Source organism: Salvia miltiorrhiza, chromosome 8 (assembly GCF_028751815.1).
Source record: "Salvia miltiorrhiza cultivar Shanhuang (shh) chromosome 8, IMPLAD_Smil_shh, whole genome shotgun sequence".
NCBI classification, from domain to species: Eukaryota; Viridiplantae; Streptophyta; class Magnoliopsida; order Lamiales; family Lamiaceae; genus Salvia; species Salvia miltiorrhiza.
The window spans coordinates 2,234,971-2,259,558 of NC_080394.1; the positions used below are offsets into that span (position 1 = coordinate 2,234,971).

At 30.9% G+C, this 24,588-nt stretch overlaps 4 protein-coding genes across 5 annotated transcripts; all 4 read right to left on the minus strand.

Moving 5' to 3' along the window:
- Nucleotides 1-27: 27 nt before the first annotated feature.
- Nucleotides 28-1,726, minus strand: LOC130999910 (kirola-like). The gene is made up of 2 exons (XM_057925606.1): nucleotides 1,455-1,726; nucleotides 28-508 (listed from the first exon to the last, which is right to left on the minus strand). The coding sequence occupies exons 1-2, from the start codon at nucleotides 1,639-1,641 to the stop codon at nucleotides 237-239; spliced, it is 459 nt and encodes a 152-aa protein (XP_057781589.1). The 5' UTR covers nucleotides 1,642-1,726; the 3' UTR covers nucleotides 28-236.
- A 1,967-nt stretch (nucleotides 1,727-3,693) lies between these two features.
- On the minus strand, nucleotides 3,694-5,827 carry LOC130999911 (kirola-like). The gene is made up of 2 exons (XM_057925607.1): nucleotides 5,539-5,827; nucleotides 3,694-4,174 (listed from the first exon to the last, which is right to left on the minus strand). The coding sequence occupies exons 1-2, from the start codon at nucleotides 5,723-5,725 to the stop codon at nucleotides 3,903-3,905; spliced, it is 459 nt and encodes a 152-aa protein (XP_057781590.1). The 5' UTR covers nucleotides 5,726-5,827; the 3' UTR covers nucleotides 3,694-3,902.
- Nucleotides 5,828-9,564: 3,737 nt separating this feature from the next.
- LOC130997056 (kirola-like) lies at nucleotides 9,565-11,751 on the minus strand. The gene is made up of 3 exons (XM_057922335.1): nucleotides 11,713-11,751; nucleotides 11,066-11,264; nucleotides 9,565-10,102 (listed from the first exon to the last, which is right to left on the minus strand). The coding sequence occupies exons 1-3, from the start codon at nucleotides 11,749-11,751 to the stop codon at nucleotides 9,831-9,833; spliced, it is 510 nt and encodes a 169-aa protein (XP_057778318.1). The 3' UTR covers nucleotides 9,565-9,830.
- A 3,829-nt stretch (nucleotides 11,752-15,580) lies between these two features.
- Nucleotides 15,581-18,248, minus strand: LOC130999912 (chalcone synthase-like). Of its 2 annotated transcripts, none has more exons than XM_057925608.1 (2): nucleotides 17,998-18,248; nucleotides 15,581-16,736 (listed from the first exon to the last, which is right to left on the minus strand). In XM_057925608.1, exons 1-2 carry the CDS (start codon nucleotides 18,203-18,205, stop codon nucleotides 15,745-15,747), a joined length of 1,200 nt encoding a protein of 399 aa, XP_057781591.1. In that variant the 5' UTR covers nucleotides 18,206-18,248; the 3' UTR covers nucleotides 15,581-15,744. The 2 variants fall into 2 exon arrangements, with proteins under 2 accessions (XP_057781591.1, XP_057781592.1); XM_057925609.1 differs by lacking the exon at nucleotides 17,998-18,248 and adding an exon at nucleotides 16,952-17,606.
- Nucleotides 18,249-24,588: the final 6,340 nt, after the last annotated feature.

Consider the following 24,588-nt stretch of genomic DNA (forward strand, 5'->3'; position numbering starts at 1 on the left):
CTCTATTGTTAATTAAGCATATACACATGACACACTTATTATTATTATTGATATAACCTTGAAATAAAGCACAACACACAAGTACTGAAAACACGCACGTGCACACACGCGCACATCTTAACTTATTAACTCACGAAGAAACAAGACAACAAAGTGAACGTAAATTAATCAGATGTTTCCTCTCCAACTAATAAGTCGGAGGTTCGAGTCATCACCGAGATCACACCCAGAGTAATTCAAGGTTTGGCGAGGTGATGGGTCTCAATGTCTTTGGTGAGGTCGATGAAGTAGGAGAGGAACGAGATGGGATGACCCACGTCTTCATTAAGCATCTCGTAGTCAAATGTCCACGTCACCAAATCAATGTCACCCATTGTCTCAACGTGGATTGTAATAACGAAAGTTTTGTAAAGCTCCATCAAGTCCCCTTCAAGCATCTTGAATTCAATCAACTTCTTCTCTTCATCAATCGATTGGATCACTTGTTTTGCTCTCTTCTCTTTCGCATCTATACATTCACAAATTTTTATTTATAAAATAACATTATAAAGAATCTCCCTCCGTCGCACGAATCTTGACACGTTAAGTTTCGGCACGAGAATTAAATAGTTGTAGATTAGTTTTTAATATAATGAATCCTAATTAATATTGATCATTAAAGTATGAAGGCCTAAACAATTATATATATACTCAGGGGCGTAGCCAGGGGGGCTGAAGCCCCCTCCCAAATTTTGAGTTTTTTTTTTTTTTAATATATATAGATATATGTTTATATTATAAAAGAAATTTGTTTTACAAAAATTGATTATCTTGTTATATTCTTCCATTTATAATTAATTTAAGAATAATTGTGTTATTTAAAACTATATAATCTATAAAAATATTATACATTATTATCACTATTATGCTTGTCTTTTAATAGAAAATGCCTAAAATGGATGGAATGCCCAAAAAAAATTTGTTTGCTATTATTACTATGCTTGTCTTTTATTATTATTGATTCTAGCTTGTAATTTATTGAAAATATATAATTTATGAAAATATTGTTCGTTATTATTGCTATATGCTTGTCTATTAATAAAAAATGCCTAAAATGTACGAAATGACAAAAAAAAGTTTGTAATGTATTGAAATTAATTTGTATCATATTGAAACTATATAGTATATGAAAGTATGAAGGCCTAAACAATTATATATATACTCTAAATTAATTCTCTAATTAGGGAATAATTGACCCTAACTATCAATCATTAACATGAAACTGAATAATATTTAACTAAAAAGATATATCAATCGCTAGACACCAAGAAATAACAAAGAATCCGAATACTACATTGCCAACCCTAATAAGTGTATATATATCAATGAGTAAAAATCAAGATAAAATTATATATGAACATATTTGATAACTAATTAATTACGATATAATATGGAAGTATCATTTGAGTACTTACCATGGGTGTACCTCCAGCAAATAATGGACCCAACATGACCAAATTGACCCTCATGAAGATCACAACCTTGTACTTTTTTAGGGGTAATTGTGGAAAAATATTGAGGATTGTTTTTGACAAGTTCATGAAACACATCTCCACCAGCTTTAAATTCTACTGCTGCAATCAACTTCCCATGTAAACCCATCTCCAAAAATTAACCCCTAATTATATAGTTAATTTATGAGAGAGAGAGAGACAGTAGAGTTGTTTGCAGTCTTCACTTTATATAGGCGACGACGAGGCTCACCTCACCTCATGATATTGGCCACTTGTTTCCTTTTAATTGGAGGGTGTTTGGCTAAATTTATTTTAGAGAGTTTATAAGCTCGAATAGCTTATAAAATGTTTAAAGAGTTTATAAGATGTAATGTCTCAAATGCATATAAGCTGTCAAAATGCTTGAATAATTGTGCTTATAAAGTAGAGAAAGTTGTGAACTATAGAGAAAATTGAAAACATATGGAATTGTAATGATATATGATGGTAATAACAAATAATAGTAAAACTATTTTCGTAAAAAGATTGTTGGATTTTGAATCAATAAATTAGGGTTGAGAAAATTATTTTTATTGTTGCCAAACAATTCTCAAGTATATTTTTATTGTTTATTTTGCCAAACACTGTATTCATATTGACAGCAATACATTTTCTTACACTCAATTTACGAACAACAGATATCGTTGTAGTGGTTGTTGGAATAGCTGCTACGTGTAAGAACTTTAACAACAGTAGCGACCACTAACTGTTTGACAAAACTATCAAGAGAATATTTTTGGGGCTGCGCGAAACAAAAGAAGAAAGAGAGAAAAAATAAAATAAAATGCCATATGACTAAAGCGTGCCTACAGTTTTAAAATACAAACTATAAACCTATGAATTCTATATACGTAGATATGAATTTGATGTGAAAATATATGAATTCGGAGGTTACAAAATTTTATCAGCATTATGGTGGCATAGAATCGTTTAATTTGTGAAAATTGAAGGTGCACCATCTTTGTAGATAATTGATACAAAGGCATACTTCCTCCGTCCATGAAAGAACTTCCTAAGATGGAGTGACACGCGTTTTAAGAAAAATATTATTGAGTGTATTAAAAGTGGAGAAAAAGTTATTGAGCGTATTGGGAGTGGCGAAAATGTATTATAATTAATATTGAGGTGAGTAACTATTATAATGTGCACATTTCACTATAATTGAGGTGAGTAACTATTATGCGTGTCACAAAAATAAAAATTTGTCACAAAGTTTATTGACATTTGTTGTTGCAGTTAATTTTGTGATATACAAAACAATTTAATGATATGTTTTTAATTTGGTGACACGCATAATAATTATCCAATTACAGCATGTCACAATTTGAATTAGTTATGTAAGTGTCATTATTTGACAAAAATCATTTTACTATTGAAACATTTTGTTGTAGTGAATTTTACTGCTGCAATCAAGTTCCCATGTAATCCCATCTCAAAATTGCTCTAATTAATTTTTATTGAAATGAATATGTATATATGTGTATACTTGTGAGGAAAAGAAATGGGATGCATAGAATTCTTTCCCTATCTTCCCTTCGTATAGGCCAAGCTCCGACATCATGATATGGCCACTTGAAATTTTTTACTTCTTTTTATTATTTATTTAGTAATCATTTACCTAATTGGGATGGGGATATGCGTCTAGTGGGACCCATTCTAATTTGATTTTATTGTTATTATGTATAGTTTAGGGCATGTTTGATAGCCCTAGATAAAGCAAAATAGATAAATAATCATGTTTTATCTAAGCGTTTGATAGCAATATTGAATAACAAGAAAGCCCGCATTAAGGGAGAGGCCCGCTCTTATATCACTGCTCCACTAAGAAATTTAATATCTACTCCCCCCTGGTATTATTTATCTAGGTATTATTTATCTAAGTTTTATTTATCACCCTTTATCTCATTTTTCTATCAAACACATTAATGTCATTAGTTATGGCCATCTATTTAGTTTGGGTATTAATCTTTAAATATATGAACTTTTAGTCAATTCATAAATTGCATGTAAATTTTAATTTTAACATGATATCACATAAATTTATAATTTATTATAGTAAATATTTTTACAATAATGTGACACTAAAATATTTATACAGAAAATCCAAACTGGTATTACATTACTTTTTCCATACCTCTATTGTTAATTAAGCATATACACATGACACACTTATTATGATTATTGATATAACCTTCAAATAAAGCACAACACACAAGTACTGAAAACACGCACGTGCACACACGCGCACATCTTAACTTATTAACTCACGAAGAAACAAGACAACAAAGTGAACGTAAATTAATCAGACGTTTCCTCTCCAACTAATAAGTCGGAGGTTCGAGTCATCACCGAGATCACACCTAGAGTAATTCAAGGTTTGGCGAGGTGATGGGTCTCAATGTCTTTGGTGATGTCGATGACGTAGGAGAGGAACGAGATGGGATGCTCCACGTCTTCATTAAGCATCTCGTAGTCAAATGTCCACGTCACCAAATCAATGTCACCCATTGTCTCAACGTGGATTGTAATAACGAAAGTTTTGTAAAGCTCCATCAAGTCCCCTTCAAGCATCTTGAATTCAATCAACTTCTTCTCTTCATCAATCGATTGGATCACTTGTTTTGCTCTCTTCTCTTTCCCATCTATACATTCACAAATTTTTATTTATAAAATAACATTATAAAGAATCTCCCTCCGTCGCACGAATCTTGACACGTTAAGTTTCGGCACGAGAATTAAATAGTTGTAGATTAGTGTTTTAAGTGTGTAGCTAATAAAATATAAAAATGATAAAATACGAGATAAGGTAATAAAAGTAATAAAGTAGGAGAGAGAATGTAATAATTATTAATTATCTTATTTGGAAATGTGTCAAGATTCGTGAGACGAAAGGAGTAGTTGATTAGACCATATAAAGAAGTACTTCTTCCATCCCACTTGACTCAAAACTTTTCGACACGAGAATTAAAGAAATAGTATAAATTTGTTAAAAGTGGTAGGGCCCCCACTTTTTAAAGGGTTAAATGTTTTCAATTTTGGAAATAAGTGACTTATAATGGGACAGCCAAAATAAAATACAGACCACTTTTAATAGGACAAATATAGTATTTTTTAAAAGTTGTAGCAACTTCATACAATACAATTTAGATAATGTGTTCCACAAGTATCCGGCTACGTATGCCTCTAATTATAACCCTCGATTGATTGGTCGTCCACAAAAAATATATTCATTATATAAGTATTATTTTATTTTACTTTTAGTAAGTAATATTAAGTTCATTAATTGTAACTCTTGATATTATCCTTTGATTATTTACTAATATTGACATTATTGTACTCATCACTCAACCGAATTAATAATTTTAAAATTAAACTACAATAAAAATGAAATTCTTATTCCACTCGCACAATCCTCAATATTACTCCAATTTACCAAAATTGTCATTACGTACCAAAGACATCAATTCAACCAAATGAATTATTTTTAAAATGGAATCATTATTACACTCACAACACTCAATCAATTTATTAAAACTCGTGATCATTATGATTTTTTTTGGAGCCAAAGGGAATATTGGAGTATTATTTTTACAAAAAAATTAGTTTCCTTCGATTAAATATATAAATGATATATGTTTGGTAAATCCAATTTTTGCAAATAAAGCTCTTTTAATATCAATATAGATTTAATATAATTAATGAATCCTAATTAATATTGATCATTAAAGTATGAAGGCCTAAACAATTATATATATACTCTAAATTAATTCTCTAATTAGGGAATAATTGACCCTAACTATCAATCATTAACATGAAACTGAATAATAACTAAAAAGATATATCAATCGCTAGACACCAAGAAATAACAAAGAATCCGAATACTACATTGCCAACCCTAATAAGTGTATATATATCAATGAGTAAAAATCAAGATAAAATTATATATGAACATATTTGATAACTAATTAATTACGATATAATATGGAAGTATCATTTGAGTACTTACCATGGGTGTACCTCCAGCAAATAATGGACCCAACATGACCAAATTGACCCTCATGAAGATCACAACCTTGTACTTTTTTAGGGGTAATTGTGGAAAAATTTTGAGGATTGTTTTTGACAAGTTCATGAAACACATCTCCACCAGCTTTAAATTCTACTGCTGCAATCAACTTCCCATGTAAACCCATCTCCAAAAATTAACCCCTAATTATATAGTTAATTTATGATAGAGAGAGAGAGACAGTAGAGTTGTTTGCAGTCTTCACTTTATATAGGCGACGACGAGGCTCACCTCACCTCATGATATTGGCCACTTGTTTTCTTTTAATTGAAGGGTGTTTGGCTAAATTTATTTTAGAGAGTTTATAAGCTCGAATAGCTTATAAAATGTTTAAAGAGTTTATAAGATGTAATGTCTCAAATGCATATAAGTTGTCAAAATGATTGAATAATTGTGCTTATAAAGTAGAGAAAGTTGTGAACTATAGAGAAAATTGAAAACATATGGAATTGTAATGATATATGATGGTAATAACAAATAATAGTAAAACTATTTTCGTAAAAAGATTGTTGGATTTTGAATCAATAAATTAGGGTTGAGAAAATTATTTTTATTGTTGCCAAACAATTCTCAAGTATATTTTTATTGTTTATTTTGCCAAACACTGTATTCATATTGACAGCAATACATTTGCTTACACTCAATTTACGAACAACAGATATCGTTGTAGTGGTTGTTGGAATAGCGGCTACGTGTCAGAACTTTAACAACAGTAGCGCCCACTAACTGTTTGACAAAACTACCAAGAGAATATTTTTGGGGCTGCGCGAAACAGAAGAAGAAAGAGAGAAAAAATAAAATAAAATGCCATATGACTAAAGCGTGCCTACAGTTTTAAAATACAAACTATAAACCTATGAATTCTATATACGTAGATATGAATTTGATGTGAAAATATATGAATTCGGAAGTTACAAAATTTTATCAGCATTATGGTGGTATAGAATCGTTTAATTTGTGAAAATTGAAGCTGCACCATCTTTGTAGATAATTGTTACAAAGGGATACTTCCTCCGTCCATGAAAGAACTTCATAGGAGGGAGTGACACGCATTTTAAGAAAAATATTATTGAATGTATTAAAAGTGGAGAAAAAGTTATTGAGCGTATTGGGAGTTGTGAAAATGTATTATAATTAATATTGAAAGTTGTGAAAAAGTGAAAGTAAAAGTAATTATAAGTGGTGGGGTATAGTCCCAAAATAGATAGAAAGTTTTTTTAGGAAATCTAAAAAAAATATAGGAAGTTTTTTCATGGACCGATGGAGTTTTACTTTTTTAGTAGGGACGGTCTGCAGAGAATAATGAGTAGATTATAGACAAATGTAAAATATTTGTCATGTTATACGCATAGTTGTCATAATTAGCCCGACTACTTTAGTGTCTCAACCTTTCGTGGACCGAGGGAATATTACTTTTTTTAGTAGGGACGGTCTGCAGAGAATAATGAGTAGATTATAGACAAATGTAAAATATTTGTCATGTTATAAGCAGAGTTGTCATAATTAGCCCGACTACTTTAGTGTCTCAAACCCCCTCCCCCCCTCCCCCAAAAAAATATATATAGTCTTGAGCTTGCGGATCCGAGTTAAAACCCAATTAGGCGGACCAAATTTTAACCTAATTAAGTAATTAGGGTGTGTTTTCTTTCGTGACAAATTTATCATAAGAAAATGAGGGATAAAAAAAGATGGGAAAAATTTATCATCATGATCTTTCTAAAGTGGAAAACATAGGTTTATAAGATCAGTAACCTAAGGCAAATATTATCACATCAATCCCATAATAATAGTATCATGAATTGGAGTGAAAATGAGGGAAAATGGGATGCTCGAAATTTTTTCCATCCTTCCCAAGAAAAATTATCTTTCTTACAAAACTTGTGAAAATAATGAAAAAAATATAAAAATATATATTTTCCATCAAAGATAACGCGCCCTTATTGGTTTAGCCCTGCCCGAGGTCTACTTTCGGCCCTGTGGGCTCGGACTGGCCAAGCCGGCCCGACAACTCCACTCATATTTTCCACATGTATATAAACATATGTCAAAAATATATATTTTCCATCAAAGATAACGCGCCCTTATTGGTTTGGCCCTGCCCGAGGTCTACTTTCGGCCCTGTGGGCTCGGACTGGCCAAGCCGGCCCGACAACTCTACTCATATTTTTCACGTGTATATAGACATATGTCGGCAAGTCACATGCATGCATGATATATACGCTCCCTGAATTGGCTCTATATGAAATATATATAGCTTTTGCAACATTGATTGATTCCGACATTATTATTTGATTGAAGACATTTTTGGATGTGCTATTGATTGAACAATAATACTCCTTTTCTCATTTTAGTATGTCGTCCAATTAATTTCATGTCCCTTTCTATTTTTTAGTAAAATTAAAGTACTCTTACAAGGTGGGATCATTGCACTCTTATGCCACTTACAACATTCAATAATTTTATTAAAGCCCGTGTCATTTTCAAAGGGGCATGAAATTGGGGACGAAGAGAGTAATCCTCATCACAAACTTTTATTTATGCATTTGTAACTCCCTCCATCCCCCAAATAATTTCCTATATTTCCTTTTTGAGACACCTCTCAAATAATTTTCTATCCATTTTGGGACATTACCCTACCACTAATAATATTTTATTTATTCTTACTTTTCAACCTTTCACCATTCTCAATACCAATAATTACACATTTTCACCACTTTCAATATTAATTATAATATTTTTTCTCCATTATCAATACACTTAACATTTTTTTTTAAATCCGTGTCATCCCCTATTAAGAATTTATTTGTGGAAGGGAGGGAGTATTTAGGAATAAATTTGAACGGACGAAATTATAATATTATACCTAAAAAGTCGAAAAAAATATAAAAAATTCGGTAGTGCACTTTCTGTAGTCAGAAGTAGACACATAAAAAATTTAGGAGAACTAAAATCGATTTTTTCATGGGTATGAAAAAAAAAATCTAAAAAATTGAAATATTAAGTAATTAATTTTAAAAAATGATGGGGGGCTCCCCTAGCACCCACTATGTCTGCCACTTCATTATTATTTGGAATCTATGTAAAACGTGAGGGTTTTGATCGTTGGTATTTTTTCATATGTATAGATCTGCTAATAGAGCGGCCCACATCCTTGCTATCAAGTCTATAAAAAAAAATTTAATAATGACCCTGCCAAGATTTCACCCAATAATTCTAATAAAATTTTAGTAAAGAAAATGAGTTGAATCTTGGAATAATTATTTGAAACTACATAATCATGACCAGGTGAGATTAACATTTATAGATAAAAAAAATCATATATATATATATATATATATGTAGATAAAATATCTATATATATATATATATATATATATATATATATATAGGAATTGGTTCAATTGAGAAGTTGCTCATCTTTTCTTCCTAATTTTCTCGTTCAACATTTGACTTTTGTTTTGGATGTGTGAAGTGAGTGACTTATTTATTTTTATCATGTTACTAATGATTGATCATGGAAGGTTATATTTGTATTAATATTCTATTTTATTCAAGAGTTTAAACTTATCTACCAAATACATATAACAATATATCTACCTTTTTTTAATCTTATCTTAACGTATCTAGGATATATATCTTGGATTTGATCTATCGATCTTGACTTATCATAACATAGCTACCAAACGAGGAGTGAGCGTTTATTTTGCATGATTGAGTATTTTTATCTTCAAGAGAGTATGATTTCAAGCAAAATTAGTTTAAATAATAGAAATAATGAAGGGCCTCGGAATCAGATATCTCAAAATTCCAATCCATCAAAGTAAACAAGGAATTTACCTTACTATTTTTTATCTAACAAGGCTAATCTTTTAAAGTAAATGTCTTTAAGTAGTCATAATTTACTTCTAAAGATTAGTCTGAATAGATAAAAAATAGTAGATCAGCATTTCACATAACACAATAATGTACAAAACATCTCACTAGATAATAATATTTCTGCACTGAACACATATAAAACAAAGTTCCAAACAGTGTTTCAGACAAACACACTACACACACTTTCCTTCCCCTAACTTACCCCTAAAACTCTCTCTCTCTCTCCCTCTCTCCCTCACACACACACACACACTCACTCACTCACACATACAAGGGCTTATTATAACACATGATGAGGCAAACATCATCAAAGGCACAAGGCTCCTTGTAGAGTTATTATGGTGAAGAGTGATTCATCAAGGTTTGGCAAGGTGATGAGCCTCAACTTCTTTGGTGATGTCGATGACGTAGGAGAGGAATGAAATGGGATGCTCCACATCTTCATTAAGCATCTCATACTTTAAAGTCCACGTCAGCAAATCGATATCGCCCGTTGTCTCAACGTGGACTGCTACAACGAAGGCTTTGTAGAGCTCCATCATGTCTCCTTCAATTATCTTAAGCTCAATCAACTTCTTCTCTTCATCAATGGATTGAATTACTTCTTTCGCTTTCTTCTGTTTCCCATCTGTGACATTAATTTAAGAAGAATAACGCGGTGCAGACGTCCAGTATTAAATAAGGGTAAATACACGAACTTAATTTCATTAGATTCTAGTTTTGCACACGAGTTAGAAATTTTGCCTCCAAATACACGAATGTTCAGTTGTTCTGATTTTTCACGTGATTGTCAATTTTTGGCGAATTAAAGTTATTGTGGCTAGCCGAAGTGGCAAATTAATGCCACTGTGAGTAGCTAAATTGGTGCAGACATCCAACTATATAATCACCATTTACTGCATCGACCATTTTAGCTATGTGGACATTTTAGGCATCCACCTCAACATTAATTTGTGTGCAATTGACAACCGTGCAAAAAATCAAAACTAAAAGTTTGTGTATTTAGACACAAATTTTTGGTTCATGTGTTCTTTCTATACCTAATATTTAAATAATTTTCACCAATTCACTTTATCTAATTTTTACACATTTCTTAATCTCCGTGCACAAAAGCTATGGGAGATTTATATTGGGACGGAGGAATTAATATAAATGAAATCATCATGAAAATATATATTTAGTTTGTATTATATATAGCAATGGAACGATCAACAATAGGGGATGAGATCCAGTGTCTCAAAATTTTATTATGAGTACTATGAATTATACGGAATTTTAATTCAAAAAATTAAACTTTAAAAAGTTACATACCATATATAAATTTTAATTTATCAACCTATTATTAGTTAAAAAAGTGAAATTAATTGATAAAAAATAATTATATGCCCTAATTAGATAGAATAAACCCTAGCTAATAATCATAAAATTAAACTAAAACATATAAAGTTAAAATCGAAGAGAAAAAATATGGTGCACTGAATCTCAATCCTAACAGTACACCAATCAATCTGATATAATATACGCCCTCTGTCCCTTAAAAACATTCATGTTTTGCCATTTTGGTACGTTCAGATGAGATAACGTAACGTACCATGGGTGTACCTCCAGCAAATGATGGAACCAACACGACCAAATTCACCCTCATGAAGATCACAACCTTGTACTTTTTCAGGGATAATTGTGGAAAAATCTTGTGGATTGTTTTTGAGAAGATTGTAGAACACATCTCTACCAGCTTTGAATTCTATTGCTGCAATCAATTTACCATGTAAACCGATCTCCAAATTTCCCTAATTATTGAAGATATAATATATATGTGTGTGTGTGTGTGTGATTATGAGCAGAGATAAGGGTAGATAGATCCTTGCAATCTACACCTTATATAGGCGAGGGGAGACAAGATGGGTCACTGCTCATACACAACTTGTAAATTTTCATGTTTTACTTTGTTTCGAATTTTTGGGTTAATTGTCGAAAATATCTTTATTTTCACACATTTCTTTTTTTTAAAATTTTTTTAAGGGTGATAAGTGTTAAAAAAAAATACTACATGAATTTTTGTCAATTTTTTTTATTTTGCCACACCAATGTTATAGATTGTTACAAAAAAAAATACACAAACTTAAGAATTATTGCAAATTAAATTATCATGATTTGAAATCCTATGTCCCATAAGTTTTGGTGTCTCATCGTATTTCACTATTTTAAAAAATATTAATTTCCCTAAACTTGAGCAACCTGCACTTGAGATCCAGTGTACCAGATATGGTGTATCATTATCAATTTGTTTTGATTTTCTTTCATTTTTTCTTTAATTTTAGTTTTGTATGTTTAATTAGTTTAATCATATAATTATTAACTACGATGTATTCCATCTAATTAAGGTATATACTTATATTTTATTATTTATTTATATTTTTATCAGTTAATATTCACTACTAGGGTTGATAAATCCAAAGTTAGGGTATGTAATATTTTTTATTTTCATAATTTAGATATAAAAGTTAAGTGTAATTCAATACATTATAAAAATTTTATTTTTAAAAAATATTAGTACTAAAGAAATAAGAGTTGGTCTCTGGTGCGACCCACCGCATGGTATGCGGCACGTCCACCCTGACCCACATCAACAATATATATTATAAACGTGCCTTATGCATCCCAAAGGCAGGGGTTCGAAACCTCCTGCCAACATTTTTCAATTCCTATTTTTCTCTTTTTTTTTCCCTCTTTTATTTCTTTTTTCTTTTCTTATTTTTTACAATGTCTTTTTGTTTTTTTTTTGTTTTTTTTTTCTTTTTCAGTTTTTTGTCTTTTTCGTTTTTGCTTTTTATTTTCTTTTTTTAGCTCCTTTATTTTCTTCTATTTTTTTGTTTAATTTTTATTTTCAACACTTTTTTCTATTTTTTATCTATTTTTTTAAATATTATATTTATTCACATCAATGGTTATTTTTTCTTACAACTATAATTACTTAAACAAATAATTAACATTATAAGTTTTCGTGAGTAAAAATAACAATTTTTGTGTAAAAAAATAAGTTTGAAATATTACATTTCTTCAAATGCATAATTACTTTTTATTAAAACAATAGTTACTTTTAATAGTATAAAATATACATTTGTTAGCACAAATGTATACTTATGTTAATATAAATATTTACTTTCATTCAATATAAAGTAGAATTATTTATATTTTCTAAACCCTAAACCCTGAACACTAAATCATGAACATTAAATCATAAACCCTACTAGGAATATTTACTTTTAATAAGCATACGATATACATTTGTTCACAAAAATGTATACTTGTGTTAATATAAATATTTAACTTAATTCAATATAAAGTAGTATATTTTCTAAACCTTAAACCCTGAACATTAAACCCTAAACCTTGAACACTACCCTAATAGGAATATTTACGTTTAATAAGCATAAGATATATATTTGTTAGCACAAATGTATACTTATGTTAATATAAGTATTTACCGTCATTCAAAACAAAGTATTATATTTTCTAAACCCTAAACCCTAAATCCTAAGCACTAAATCTTGAACCCTTATAGAAGTATTTACTTTTAATAAACATAAGATATACATTTGTTCTTATGAATGAAAATAATAATTATCGTAAACAAATGTAATAATTAAGAAACATTACATTTCATCAAATCAATAATGTAACAATAATTACTTTTTTTTACTTAAAAAAATAATAATTACTTTAGTTACGACAATAATTACTTGACCAAATAGTTAAAAATAAAAGTATTAACGAGTGAAAATAACATTACTTTTCTTCACATCAATAACTACTTTTACTTACAAACATATTTATTTGAGCAAATAACTAAAAGTAAAAGTTTTATGAATAAAAATAAACATTATTGTGAAAAATGTAATGTTTCAAAAACATTACATTTCTTCATAATAATAATTATTTTTCTTTATATCAATCAATACTTTTTCTTACTAAAATAATTACTTAACCGAATAATTAAAAGTGCAAGTTCTAATAAATAAAAGTAACAATTATCATAAACAAATATAATAATTTTGAAACATTTGTTCACGATAATTGTTATTTTTACTCACGAGAACTTATATTTTTAGTTATTTGCTCAAGGAATTATTATCGTCAGAAAAAGTAATTATTGTTATGAAGAAATGTAATATTTTAAAAGTATTACATTTTTCACGAAAATATATAAAAAATGTAAAAGAAAAACAATAAATAAAAAAACAAACGAAAAATAAACAAAATAATGAAAGCAAAAAAAATCAAAATATATAAAAAAAATACAAAAGAAAAACAGTAAAATAATAATAAAAAAACGCAAAACAAAAGTAGTAAAAAGTGAAAAAAAAAATATATAAAAAATGCAAAAAATACAAAAACCAAAAAAACAAAAAAAAAATAAAGAAAACAGGAAAAGACAAAAAAACATAAAAACAAAACAGAAAAAAGGAAAAAACCAAGAAAAGAAAACCCAAAAAACCGTAAAAGAAAAAAAGGAACAAAAATTGAACAATTGGGAGTAAACTAAAGGGTAGGGGTGAGCATTCGGGCGTGTTGGGTTGAAACCGAACCGAAATTGACCAACCCGAACCCAAGCCGTCCTAAAAATTTCGAACCAAACCAAACCGTTTTACTTGGCAAAACCGAACCAAATCGAACCGTAAATTTTCGGTTCGGTTCGGTTTGGCCAAAACCGTTCCATTTTTTTTTATTTTTTTAATTCAAAAACCTGATAGCAATATTTAATATTATTAATTACTCCCTCTGTCCGCCAAAAGTAGACCATTTTTACCATATTGGGCGTCCGCAAAGAGTAGATCACTTTCCTTTTATGGAAATGGTCCCACCACCCACTTTAATCTTTTATCCTTACAAACACACTTTATTTACAAAAAAACCACCTCAAATTCAATCTCAACCACACATCTCATAAAGTGGTGGGACCCTTTCTCCACTACATCAATATCATCACCAATTTTATTAAATCCCTTGCCCAACCAAAGTGGTCTACTTTTGGCGGACGGAGGGAGTATTAATTATTAATTATTAATTGTAAAATGTTTACTGTAAAATGTTTATATTAATTATTAATATTAATTATTATTACTAAAACCGTTTTGAATTGTAAATATATTTAATATTGTTAATATTAATTATTTATAAAAATAAGGGGTCTCATTGGAGTGATATATTGATAAATTTATAATATTAAATAAATAAATTAAAAGGTCGCACCACAGAGGACTCGAACCCAAGACCTTTGACCTTAAGCATTAACTCCTTATCGCTTCACCAATACACCCACGTGGAATATATAGCTTTTGAGACAGTGATTGGTGGCGACATTATTATTGCAATTCTTAACATTCTTGAATGGGCATATACATATGACAGTATATAGCTTTTTCAACAGTGATTGGTGCCGATATATACGCTCCCTGAATTGGCCATATCTGATATGTATTAGATGAGATTATCTGTCTGTCCCACTATTTTGTGTGTAGCACTGTGTGTCACTCTTTATTTATTTATTTTATAATTATTTTTTATAAAAATACAAAATATTATTATATTATGAATTCTAATTAATATTTATAACTAAAAATTGAAATTTTAAAAAATTATATACCCTAACTTTGAATTAGTGAACCCAAATAATCAATTATTAATTCAAATAAATATAAAAAAATAATTATAAATCCTAATTGGATGAGTGAACCCTTGTTAATTATCTTTTTATAATATTAAAGCATAATAAATTAAAATTGAAGAAAATATATTTAAAAATTATAATAAATTAAGAGTGGTACACGGTGGTACACACAAAATAGTGGGACATAGGATTTCATGTGGATATGTATAGCTTTTGAGACAGTTTGGAGCCGACATTATTATTTCGATGAGCAATGACATGAATGAAATGAGATGCTCCACGTCTTCATTAAACCTAATAAAATTAATATTGAATAAAAAATAATTAAAATTTATAACAAATTGACGAGAATGAATTGTGGGATAGAGGATATCATTTGGAGATGCGTAATACACATCCTAATTATATTATTTTTTAATTTGAAAATAGAATATTATTCCATATCCTATTATTATTATTATTACAAAATCAAAACAAACATGCATTATCGCAACATTGAAACAATTACATTAAAACATATCATAATCACGAAAACACAATTCAATTAACAAGATCATTGTGTCAAATATTCGACTCACCCAATATTTGCGTGTTTATATTTAAATCGGCATGCTGCGCAGCACCACCGTCTCCACCGTGAGGCCCGGCCCGAACCCGAACAGCACCCCCCACTCCAGCCCCTCGCCGGTGGTGCTCCTCCCCTCCTCGGCGGCGGCCTTCCTCATCTCGTCCAAGATAAGCAACACGGAGGGGCTCGACACGTTGCCGTACTCGCTCAACACGTGGCGCGACATCCGCAGCTTCTCGGGCTTCAGGCCCGCCTTCGCTTCCACCTGATCCAGTATCGCGGGCCCACCGGGATGCGCAATCCAAAATATCGAGTTCCAATCCGAGATCCCCCACGGCCCGAAAGCCCGCTCCAAATTCTCCCCTATGTTTTCCGAGAGCAGGCCCGGGATATCTTTGAAGAGATCGACGAGAAGCCCGGCCTCCCGCAGACGGCCGCGGATGCGGTCGTCCGTCGCTGGGACCGTCGCCTGCGCGGCCGACATGATCTGGAAGACCGGCCGCTCCGCTGCCGCCGGATCGGCGCCGACGATCACAGCGGCGGCGGCGTCTCCGAACAGCGCCTGCCCGACGAGGTCCTCGACGTGGTCCTCGCTCGGGCCGCGGAAGCAGATGGTGTTGAGCTCGCAGCAGACGACTAGAACCCGGGCGGCGGCGTTGTTCTCGGCCAAGTCCTTGGCCAGGCGGAGGGCGGCGCCGCCGCCGTAGCAGCCTTGCTGGCACAGCATGGTGCGGATGACTGTGGGGCGGAGGCCGAGGAGGTGGGCGAGGCGGTAGTCGACGGCGGGCAAGTCGGCGGAAGTGGTGCTGGTGCAGAAGATGAGGTGGGTGATGTTGGACTTGGGCTGCCCCCATTCCTTGATGGCCTTCTCCGCCGCTATCTTGCCCAACTTCGGCGCCTCCACCATCGCTATCTCCAGCCGCGCGTTGAGCGACGGCGCCTCGTAGTCGGCGATGCTTGGGTTTTCTCTGAGGAGATCCTCATTCAGGTGCATGTAGCGTTTCTTGATTTTCGAACTCTCGCCTGAAACTTTGGAGGATTAGCTTTGATACATAAAAATAGTAAGGCTATTCCTTTATTTATTTTGATAAATTGAAATTTTGGAATATCCCAACGTGTTTGATTATTTATATCATTTAAGTTAGTTTGACTTGATTTGTATGGTTGATAAGATGCACGAATATTTTTATGTTCTGCACTGGCGTATCTAGAGAAGGGCGATGGGGGTACAGCTGTACCCCCAAATCTTTTACATATCTTTCTAGTAGTATTATGCATTAAGGGGTTACATATGCATTTTACTTGTATTTGTACCCCCAAGTTCCCAGCCGGCCGAGTCACATGTGAATTATTTAGTTTGGGCTTTGGGCCCAACTAAAATTTAAAGTGGCTGCAACAATTTAAAGTCACTTACGTTATTGTACAATTTAAAGTATCAAATAGTGTAAAAAAAATCACACAAATAATTAGAGAAAGAGTGAATTTTTGATAAACAGGTCATTTGTAAATTAATTTTTTACCTATTTGAAATAAAGAGACATGTGATTTATTCTTTAGGGAACGTTTATTTTGGAGGATTATTCTTGATTATTAAAAATAGTAAAATTAACCCCTTGTTTACTTTGATGGATTGTAACTTTGGGAAACATTTCGAAGAAATGAAGACTCGTCGAAAGCTTCCGATGGCGAGGTTGTGAAACGCTTCGAAAAAATGAAGACTCATCGGAAGATAAATTAAATAGTTATGTAATTTTTTTTCTTGTTCAAACAATATTTTGAAACACACTATTTTTAACATTAAATTAATTGTCTTTTATATTTATGTTTATGAGATTATTTTTTCGTCCCCCAATTTAAAAATCCTGGATCCGCCACTGATCTTCTGCATGTTTGAATATTTTTATCCTTTCCCACATTTTCAATAAGATAAGAAACAAGCAAAACTAGCTTAAATGATAGAAATAAATCGAGGACATTGGCAAAATACTAAATTTTCAATGCATGAAAGTAAAAATAAATAAACCTAACTATCAATATTAATCCTTCAAAGTAAACTCCCTTGAATGCTGAAAATAATGCTATAGCCTAACCATAAGCATAGCTATTATTCACAAAATTAAACTAAAATACAAAGAAAATGATTACATGTATGAAGTTGGCAACATTTCGTGATCTAAGAAAAGCTAGTCAAGAAGTAAACAAAATCAAAGAAGTATAATATGCAAGTAAAGAATTTTCATCGGGAATTAATTGAGACTAAGGGAAAAGGCGAAATATATCTTACAAATGTGCTTGAATTTCCTTTTGAGTTCGGTCTTATCCTCACTATTTGTGACACGGAAGTAGTAATCGGGAAACGTGCTCTGCTCGACACAGTTCGGCGGCGTGGCCGTGCCGATTGCCAACAAGGTGGCCGGACCCTCGGCCGGTCGAGCACGGCGGATCTCCGCCGCACTCACCATTTTTATTGCCGAAAAACACATTGCTTGCATTGTAGAGAATAGTCTATAACAATGCTATATATGTTTGTTGTTCGTTGTTGTTAGGCGGGGTTTGGGGGTTATATAACAATGGTCTATAATATATTTTGGAGACAGTAGAATGCAAACATGATTTTATCTTTTCGTTTTGAAAAATTTCTTTTTGTTAAAGTTACAGTAATTGGTATAGTCAACAATATTCTATATGCAATAGAAATATTTGGAAAGCAATTTGGAACTTTAAGAAATTCAAGAATTTCACCGAACAACTTTATTTAAGTTGAAAAACACATTTGTAGAACCTGCAATTAAAAAATAGAAAGCCGTTAGATAAATATGTACTCCCTCCATCCTAACGGAGTTGAGTTGTATTTTTTTTTTGGATCGTCCCAACAAAGTTGAGTCGCTTCCCCTTTTAGCAAAAATTAGGAAATTTAAAGCTTTAATTAACAAAACTAATTACGCCTCTTATTTTTCGTTAACTAACCCAATTAATAAATAAATTATTTTCAAAATAATTTCAACATAAATAAATAAATAAATTTAAAAGAATAATTAATAAATCATAAATAAAAATAAATTTAAAATTAATTAATTAAAATTTTTGATTTAATAAAATTTGAAAAATATTAAATATATAGACAATCACTTAACCACAAATTTATAAACAAACTTAAACAACTAGATACCGGCTCCTTAATTTCCGTCTCCAATAGAAACGCCCCAACTTCGGCAGTGACGAAGGAATATATTTTTAAATAGGAATATTACTATGGGGTTATTGCCGGAAAATACATATAGTTTGTCAATTTTTTGGTTTATAACATAACCTTATAATTTGATTAGAAAATACATCAATTTTCAATTTAATCGCAATTATAACATGACTTTATAGTCTGAGCAGAAAATATACCAAGTTTCAATTTATTCTCAATTATAACATGACCTTATTTAGATTATTTTTCATCATAGATGTATTAATATTAAATTGTTATGTATAAAATATTGTTAATTGATTGATTAATTTTTATAAAAATTAAGTTAGATGATTAATTATTTTATAATAATTATTTCATAATATATATATATATATATATATATATATATATATATATATAGAAACAATAGGGCGGAATTGCCCTATTCAACATACAACATCAAATTTTGTCCACCATTTGAAAAAACATAAATTTTGGCCATTTTTTGTATGTCATGACTATTCTACCCTTCTCTCTCTCTCCTCTCTCTTTCACATCTCCCTCTCTCTCTCTCCAGCGGCTCCTCTCTCTTTCTCATCTCCCTCTCTCTGCTCCAGCGGCTCCTCTCTCTTTCTCATCTCCCCCTCTTTCTCTCTCCAGCGGCTGCGCGGCAGCGGCGCCGAGCTTGGAGAATTCGTCGGAGCTCTCGCGGCGGTGGTGGAGGAGATCCTCCCTCTCTCTCTATCTCCAGCGGCTGCCGCTCTTTCCTCTCTCTTTCTAATCTCCCTCGCTCTCTCTCTCTCTCCAGCGCGCCGCTTGGGCAGAATTCGTCGGAGTAGAGGATGTGGCGGCGGCGGCGGTGGATCTGATCTGATCGTTGCGCCGCCTCCTTCATCGGCAGATCTGATCTCCGCCTCCTTCGATTTCAGTCATGGCAGATCTGATCTGATCTGTGTGCTGCACGTATGGCACTTTTGGCACTATTAGTGTCATAAGTGCCATAAGTGCACACTTCCCCTTAGGGTTTAGATATTTCATTTAGGGTTTAGATTATCCATTTGAGGTTTAGATGTTCCATTTAGGATTTAGATTATCCATTTAGGGTTTAGATGTTTCATTTAGGGTTTAAATGATGTTGTTGTTTCTGTATTTGTGCTGCACGTATGGCACTTATGGCACTATTAGTGCCATAAGTGCCCAAAATATTGATTATTTTACTTGGTTTTATTTTGGATTTCCGTTGGCACTTATGGCACTATTAGTGCCATAAGTGCCTAACCCGACCCGGCACGCGACCCGCGTGCCTGATCCTACCCAGTCCGCCTCATTAAGGGTAAAAACGTCCTAATCAATAAAAATGGCCAAAATTTGTGTTTTTTCAATGTGTGGCCATAAATTGTGTTTTATGCTTCATTTTGGCTACTTCAAAATTTTACTCTATATATATATATATATATCAAGATATTATATTGATGGTTTAAAAATACACACACACACACACACACATATATATATATATGTATATATAGATGTATATTTATCAAATATATATGTATATATATAGTATATTGTGAGATGAAAAGAAAATTAAAAATATTTAATATTAAACTTTGATATTATTATACTAAATTAATTACAAGGTCATGTTATAATTGAGAATAAATTGAAAATTGATGTATTTTCTGGTCAAATTATAAGGTCATGTTATAAACTAGAAAATTGACAAACTATATGTATTTTCTGGCAATAACTCCAATTACTATTAATGGACTTATATTTTTATTTGAAGTCTCCTAAATTTAAGGGTGGTGGCATTGGTTTGAACAAAAACGCAGCTCCTTGTGTGCCACATCAGCGTCACATCAAAAGTTTAAACCTATCAATTTTTATAAACTTACCTCTGCAACAATAAACCTACAAAAGCAACTCCTTTATGGGTCCTACCATAACTCTTAATATTATATATATATATATATATATATATATATATATATATAAATGTATTATCATCAATTTAAATGTGTATTTCATTTAAATTATGCAAGATAATTATATATTTAATTTAATTTAATTATATTAAAAATTAATTTAATATAATGAGTAGCATATATTTACACATATTATTCATCAACACAACTCAAAATTAGAAATAAAACTACAAATAATTTAGCAAACAAGCTAGTGTCGGTTGCTTGCAAAAAAGTTACACATAATAAATAAAAGAATTACATATTAAATAAAATAAACAATTACATTAAAATAAAAAAATCTAAATGCATTAAATGCAAATGGCCAACAATCTGCCAACAATTTAATGAAATAGGCAAAAGTTTAAAACATGAAAAAAAAATAAAAATTATTGAAATAAAAGCTATGGTCCAGAATTTTCTTGATTGTTGTGTATGAAATTGGGTTTTATATGTAGGAGTTAACTTTGGGGAGTTGGGCCAACTCCTTGGGACCAATGGAATGGCCAGCCCTATCCCTTAGTGATTTTTATTTTTTAGCATCGAAAAGTACTGTTGGTGTTGGCAATTGAAGATGACATACGGCTGCCAATGAAGATGAAGCAACATTATAATTTTGGATAATTTATTAATGTTTCATTAAGTAAATTTACCTAGTCATAGGGGATGCAAATGCTAGTCTTTATATATAAAGAGCAAAGTGAATGTAATTTCATTCAATTTGAATGACATAATTGGAATTGGAAAAAAAAAGTTACATAACCCATGCCATGAAACTGTCGAAAAATGTTAATTCAAAAAAACAAAAAACTGCCAACTCTTTTTTAGGGGAAAAATGTTAATCCAAAAAAATGCCAACAATTCGAAATATGTTAAATTTGTATTTCCTTTTCCTTTTTCTCATTTTAATGATAAAGTATATTTCGCATTTTTATGAAATTATAATTTGGATAAAATATGTAATATGCATCTTGAATGAAAGACCATGAAATTACCTTTAATTTGATATATAATACGTAATAATAAATTCAAAATGAGAAAGTTGTGATAATTTAAAGTTTTAACGTATTAAAAATTTTTATTTTAAGAAGTGATATTTTCCTTAAGATGAGGAACCATAATTCAACTTTTTTATTTTTTTTCTTAATATTAATATTTTAAAATTTCAAATTTCAAATTATATATTTATATTTATTTTATATTAAACATAAATTATTAATATTATATTTTGTAATCTTTATAAAATAATATCATAGTATTATATATTATAACTAATTTAAGAAACACTAACTCAATATTCTTATCCAACTAATTGAAAATTAAGCTCTTTTTAAAATTATAAATTACAATCCATATACACATACTTTCTCAAACTCTCATCCAATTAATTTATTATATAATTTATTCTTCAAATTGTATACAAAAAGATGTGCACGCATACCTTTTCAATACTCTCATCTCTGTAATTGATTATTAAATCATACTCTACATAAAAATAGAAATGTTATTTTTTTTTAAATATGGACGATATAGTAAAATATATACTAATAAAATAAAAGAGATTAAATAATATTTTTGAGAGTATATTAGTCAAAAAGAAAAAGAAAAAGTAGAAGAGATAATGAAGAATTACTCCCTCCGTCCTACCACTATAAGTGACTCAAAATTTTTAGACACACAAATTAAGAAGAAAGCGTAAATTGGTTAAAGTGATATGGCATACACTTTTTAAGGGATAATTTGTCATTTATGGAAACATGTCACTTATAGAAGAACAATTCAAAATGAAATACAGACCACTTTTAGTAGGTCAGAGAGAATATTTTTTAAGCGAAAAGATAGATAATTATTTGTGAGCCACATGATATTTGATGTAATAATAAGAAAATGTTGCATATTAATTAAATTGAAATGAGAGTAAAAAATTATTATCACCGCGCATAGCGCGGGAGGTATACTAGTATATATAAAAGGAGAAGTAAATGTCAATAAATTTAATTTGAAGGGTAATTTTGGAATTGAAAAAAATAAGTAATTAAAAAATAAAAATCAAATTCCATATATTACTCCACTTAAAAATACAAACAAGAAAACTGCCGAGAATTTATTTTTTTTAGGACTTGGGGGAGTTGGGGAGGGAGAGCAGTGAGGTTTGAACCCGGGACCTCACTGTTCACACAAAGGAGGTCGCACCGCTTGGTGTCCCCTTGGGGACAAAAAAAACTGCCGAGAATTAAGAATACAAACCGCCATTGTTGTGTAATATTATTTAAATATATAATTTCTTTCTTTTCTTATTTTATAGATAGAATCATAGAATGCCTTTTTTTAAATTTTCAAAATGTGTTAGATAAAATATGTAATATACATCTTTAATGTGTTATAATTATGTGTTAGATAAAATATGTAATATACATCTTTAATGAAAGCTCATGAAGTTGCCTTTAATTTGATATATAATATGTAAAAAAATAGCTTTAAAATAAGCAAAGTTATGATACTTTGAAGTTATAATGCATAAAATAATTTATATTTATTGACAGTAATAATTTCCTTCAAAAACTAAATATATTTTACTTGAAATTAGAAACATATTTCAATTTTTTAATATGAAATTATTTATTTTATACCAAAAAATTATTACTAATAGCGTACTATTTAATAATCATAAAAGCATATATTAGTATATATTATGGTTTATTTTAAGGAACACTAATTTAATAATATCATTTAATTAACTAAATATTAAATTATTTTTAAAATTATAAATTATAATTATATGTACACAAACTTTCTCATATTCTTATCTATGCTTGAATTTCCTTTTGAGTTCGGTCTTATCCTCACTATTTGTGACACGGAAGTAGTAATCGGGAAACGTGCTCTGCTCGACACAGTTCAGCGGCGTGGCGGTGCCGATCGCCAACAAGGTCGCCGGACCCTCGGCCGGTGGAGCACGGCGGATCTCCGCCGCACTCACCATTTTTATTGCCCAAAAACACATTGCTTGCATCGTAGAGAATGGTCTGTAAAAATGCTATATATGTTTGTTGTTCGTTGTTGTTAGCAGGGGTTTGGAGGTTATATACAATGGTCTATAATCTTTTTTAGACGTGTAGAATGCGAACAAAATTTTATCTCTTAGTTTTGAAAATTTCTTTTCGCTGAAGTTACAGTAATCGGTATAGTCAATAATATTCTACTTCCTTCGTTTCATTACAAATGTCTCATTACTTTTGAGCACGGAGATTAAGAATCCGTAATTAATAGATAAAGTGAGTTAATGAAAATTATTTAAATATTATGTATAGAGAGATAATATGTTGCCAAAAAATGAATGAGACATCCCATTATGAAAAATGAGACATTTCTAATAGCATGGAGGGAGTATATGCAATATAAACATTTGGGAAGCAATTTGGAACTTTAAGAAATTCAAGAATTTCACCGAACAACTTTATTTAAGTTGATAAATACATTTGTAGAACTTGCAATTAAAAAATAGAAAGCCGTTAGATAAATATCCCTTCGTCCCAACGAAGGTGAGTCGTATTTCTTTTCGGGTCATCCCAACAAAGTTGAGTCGTTTTCCCTTTTAGCAAAAATTAAGAAATTTAAATTAAAGCTTTAATTAACAAAACTAATTATACTCTTTATTTTTTGTTAATTAACCCAATTCATAAATAAATTATTTTCAGATAATTTCAAATAATTAAATAAGTCATTTTCA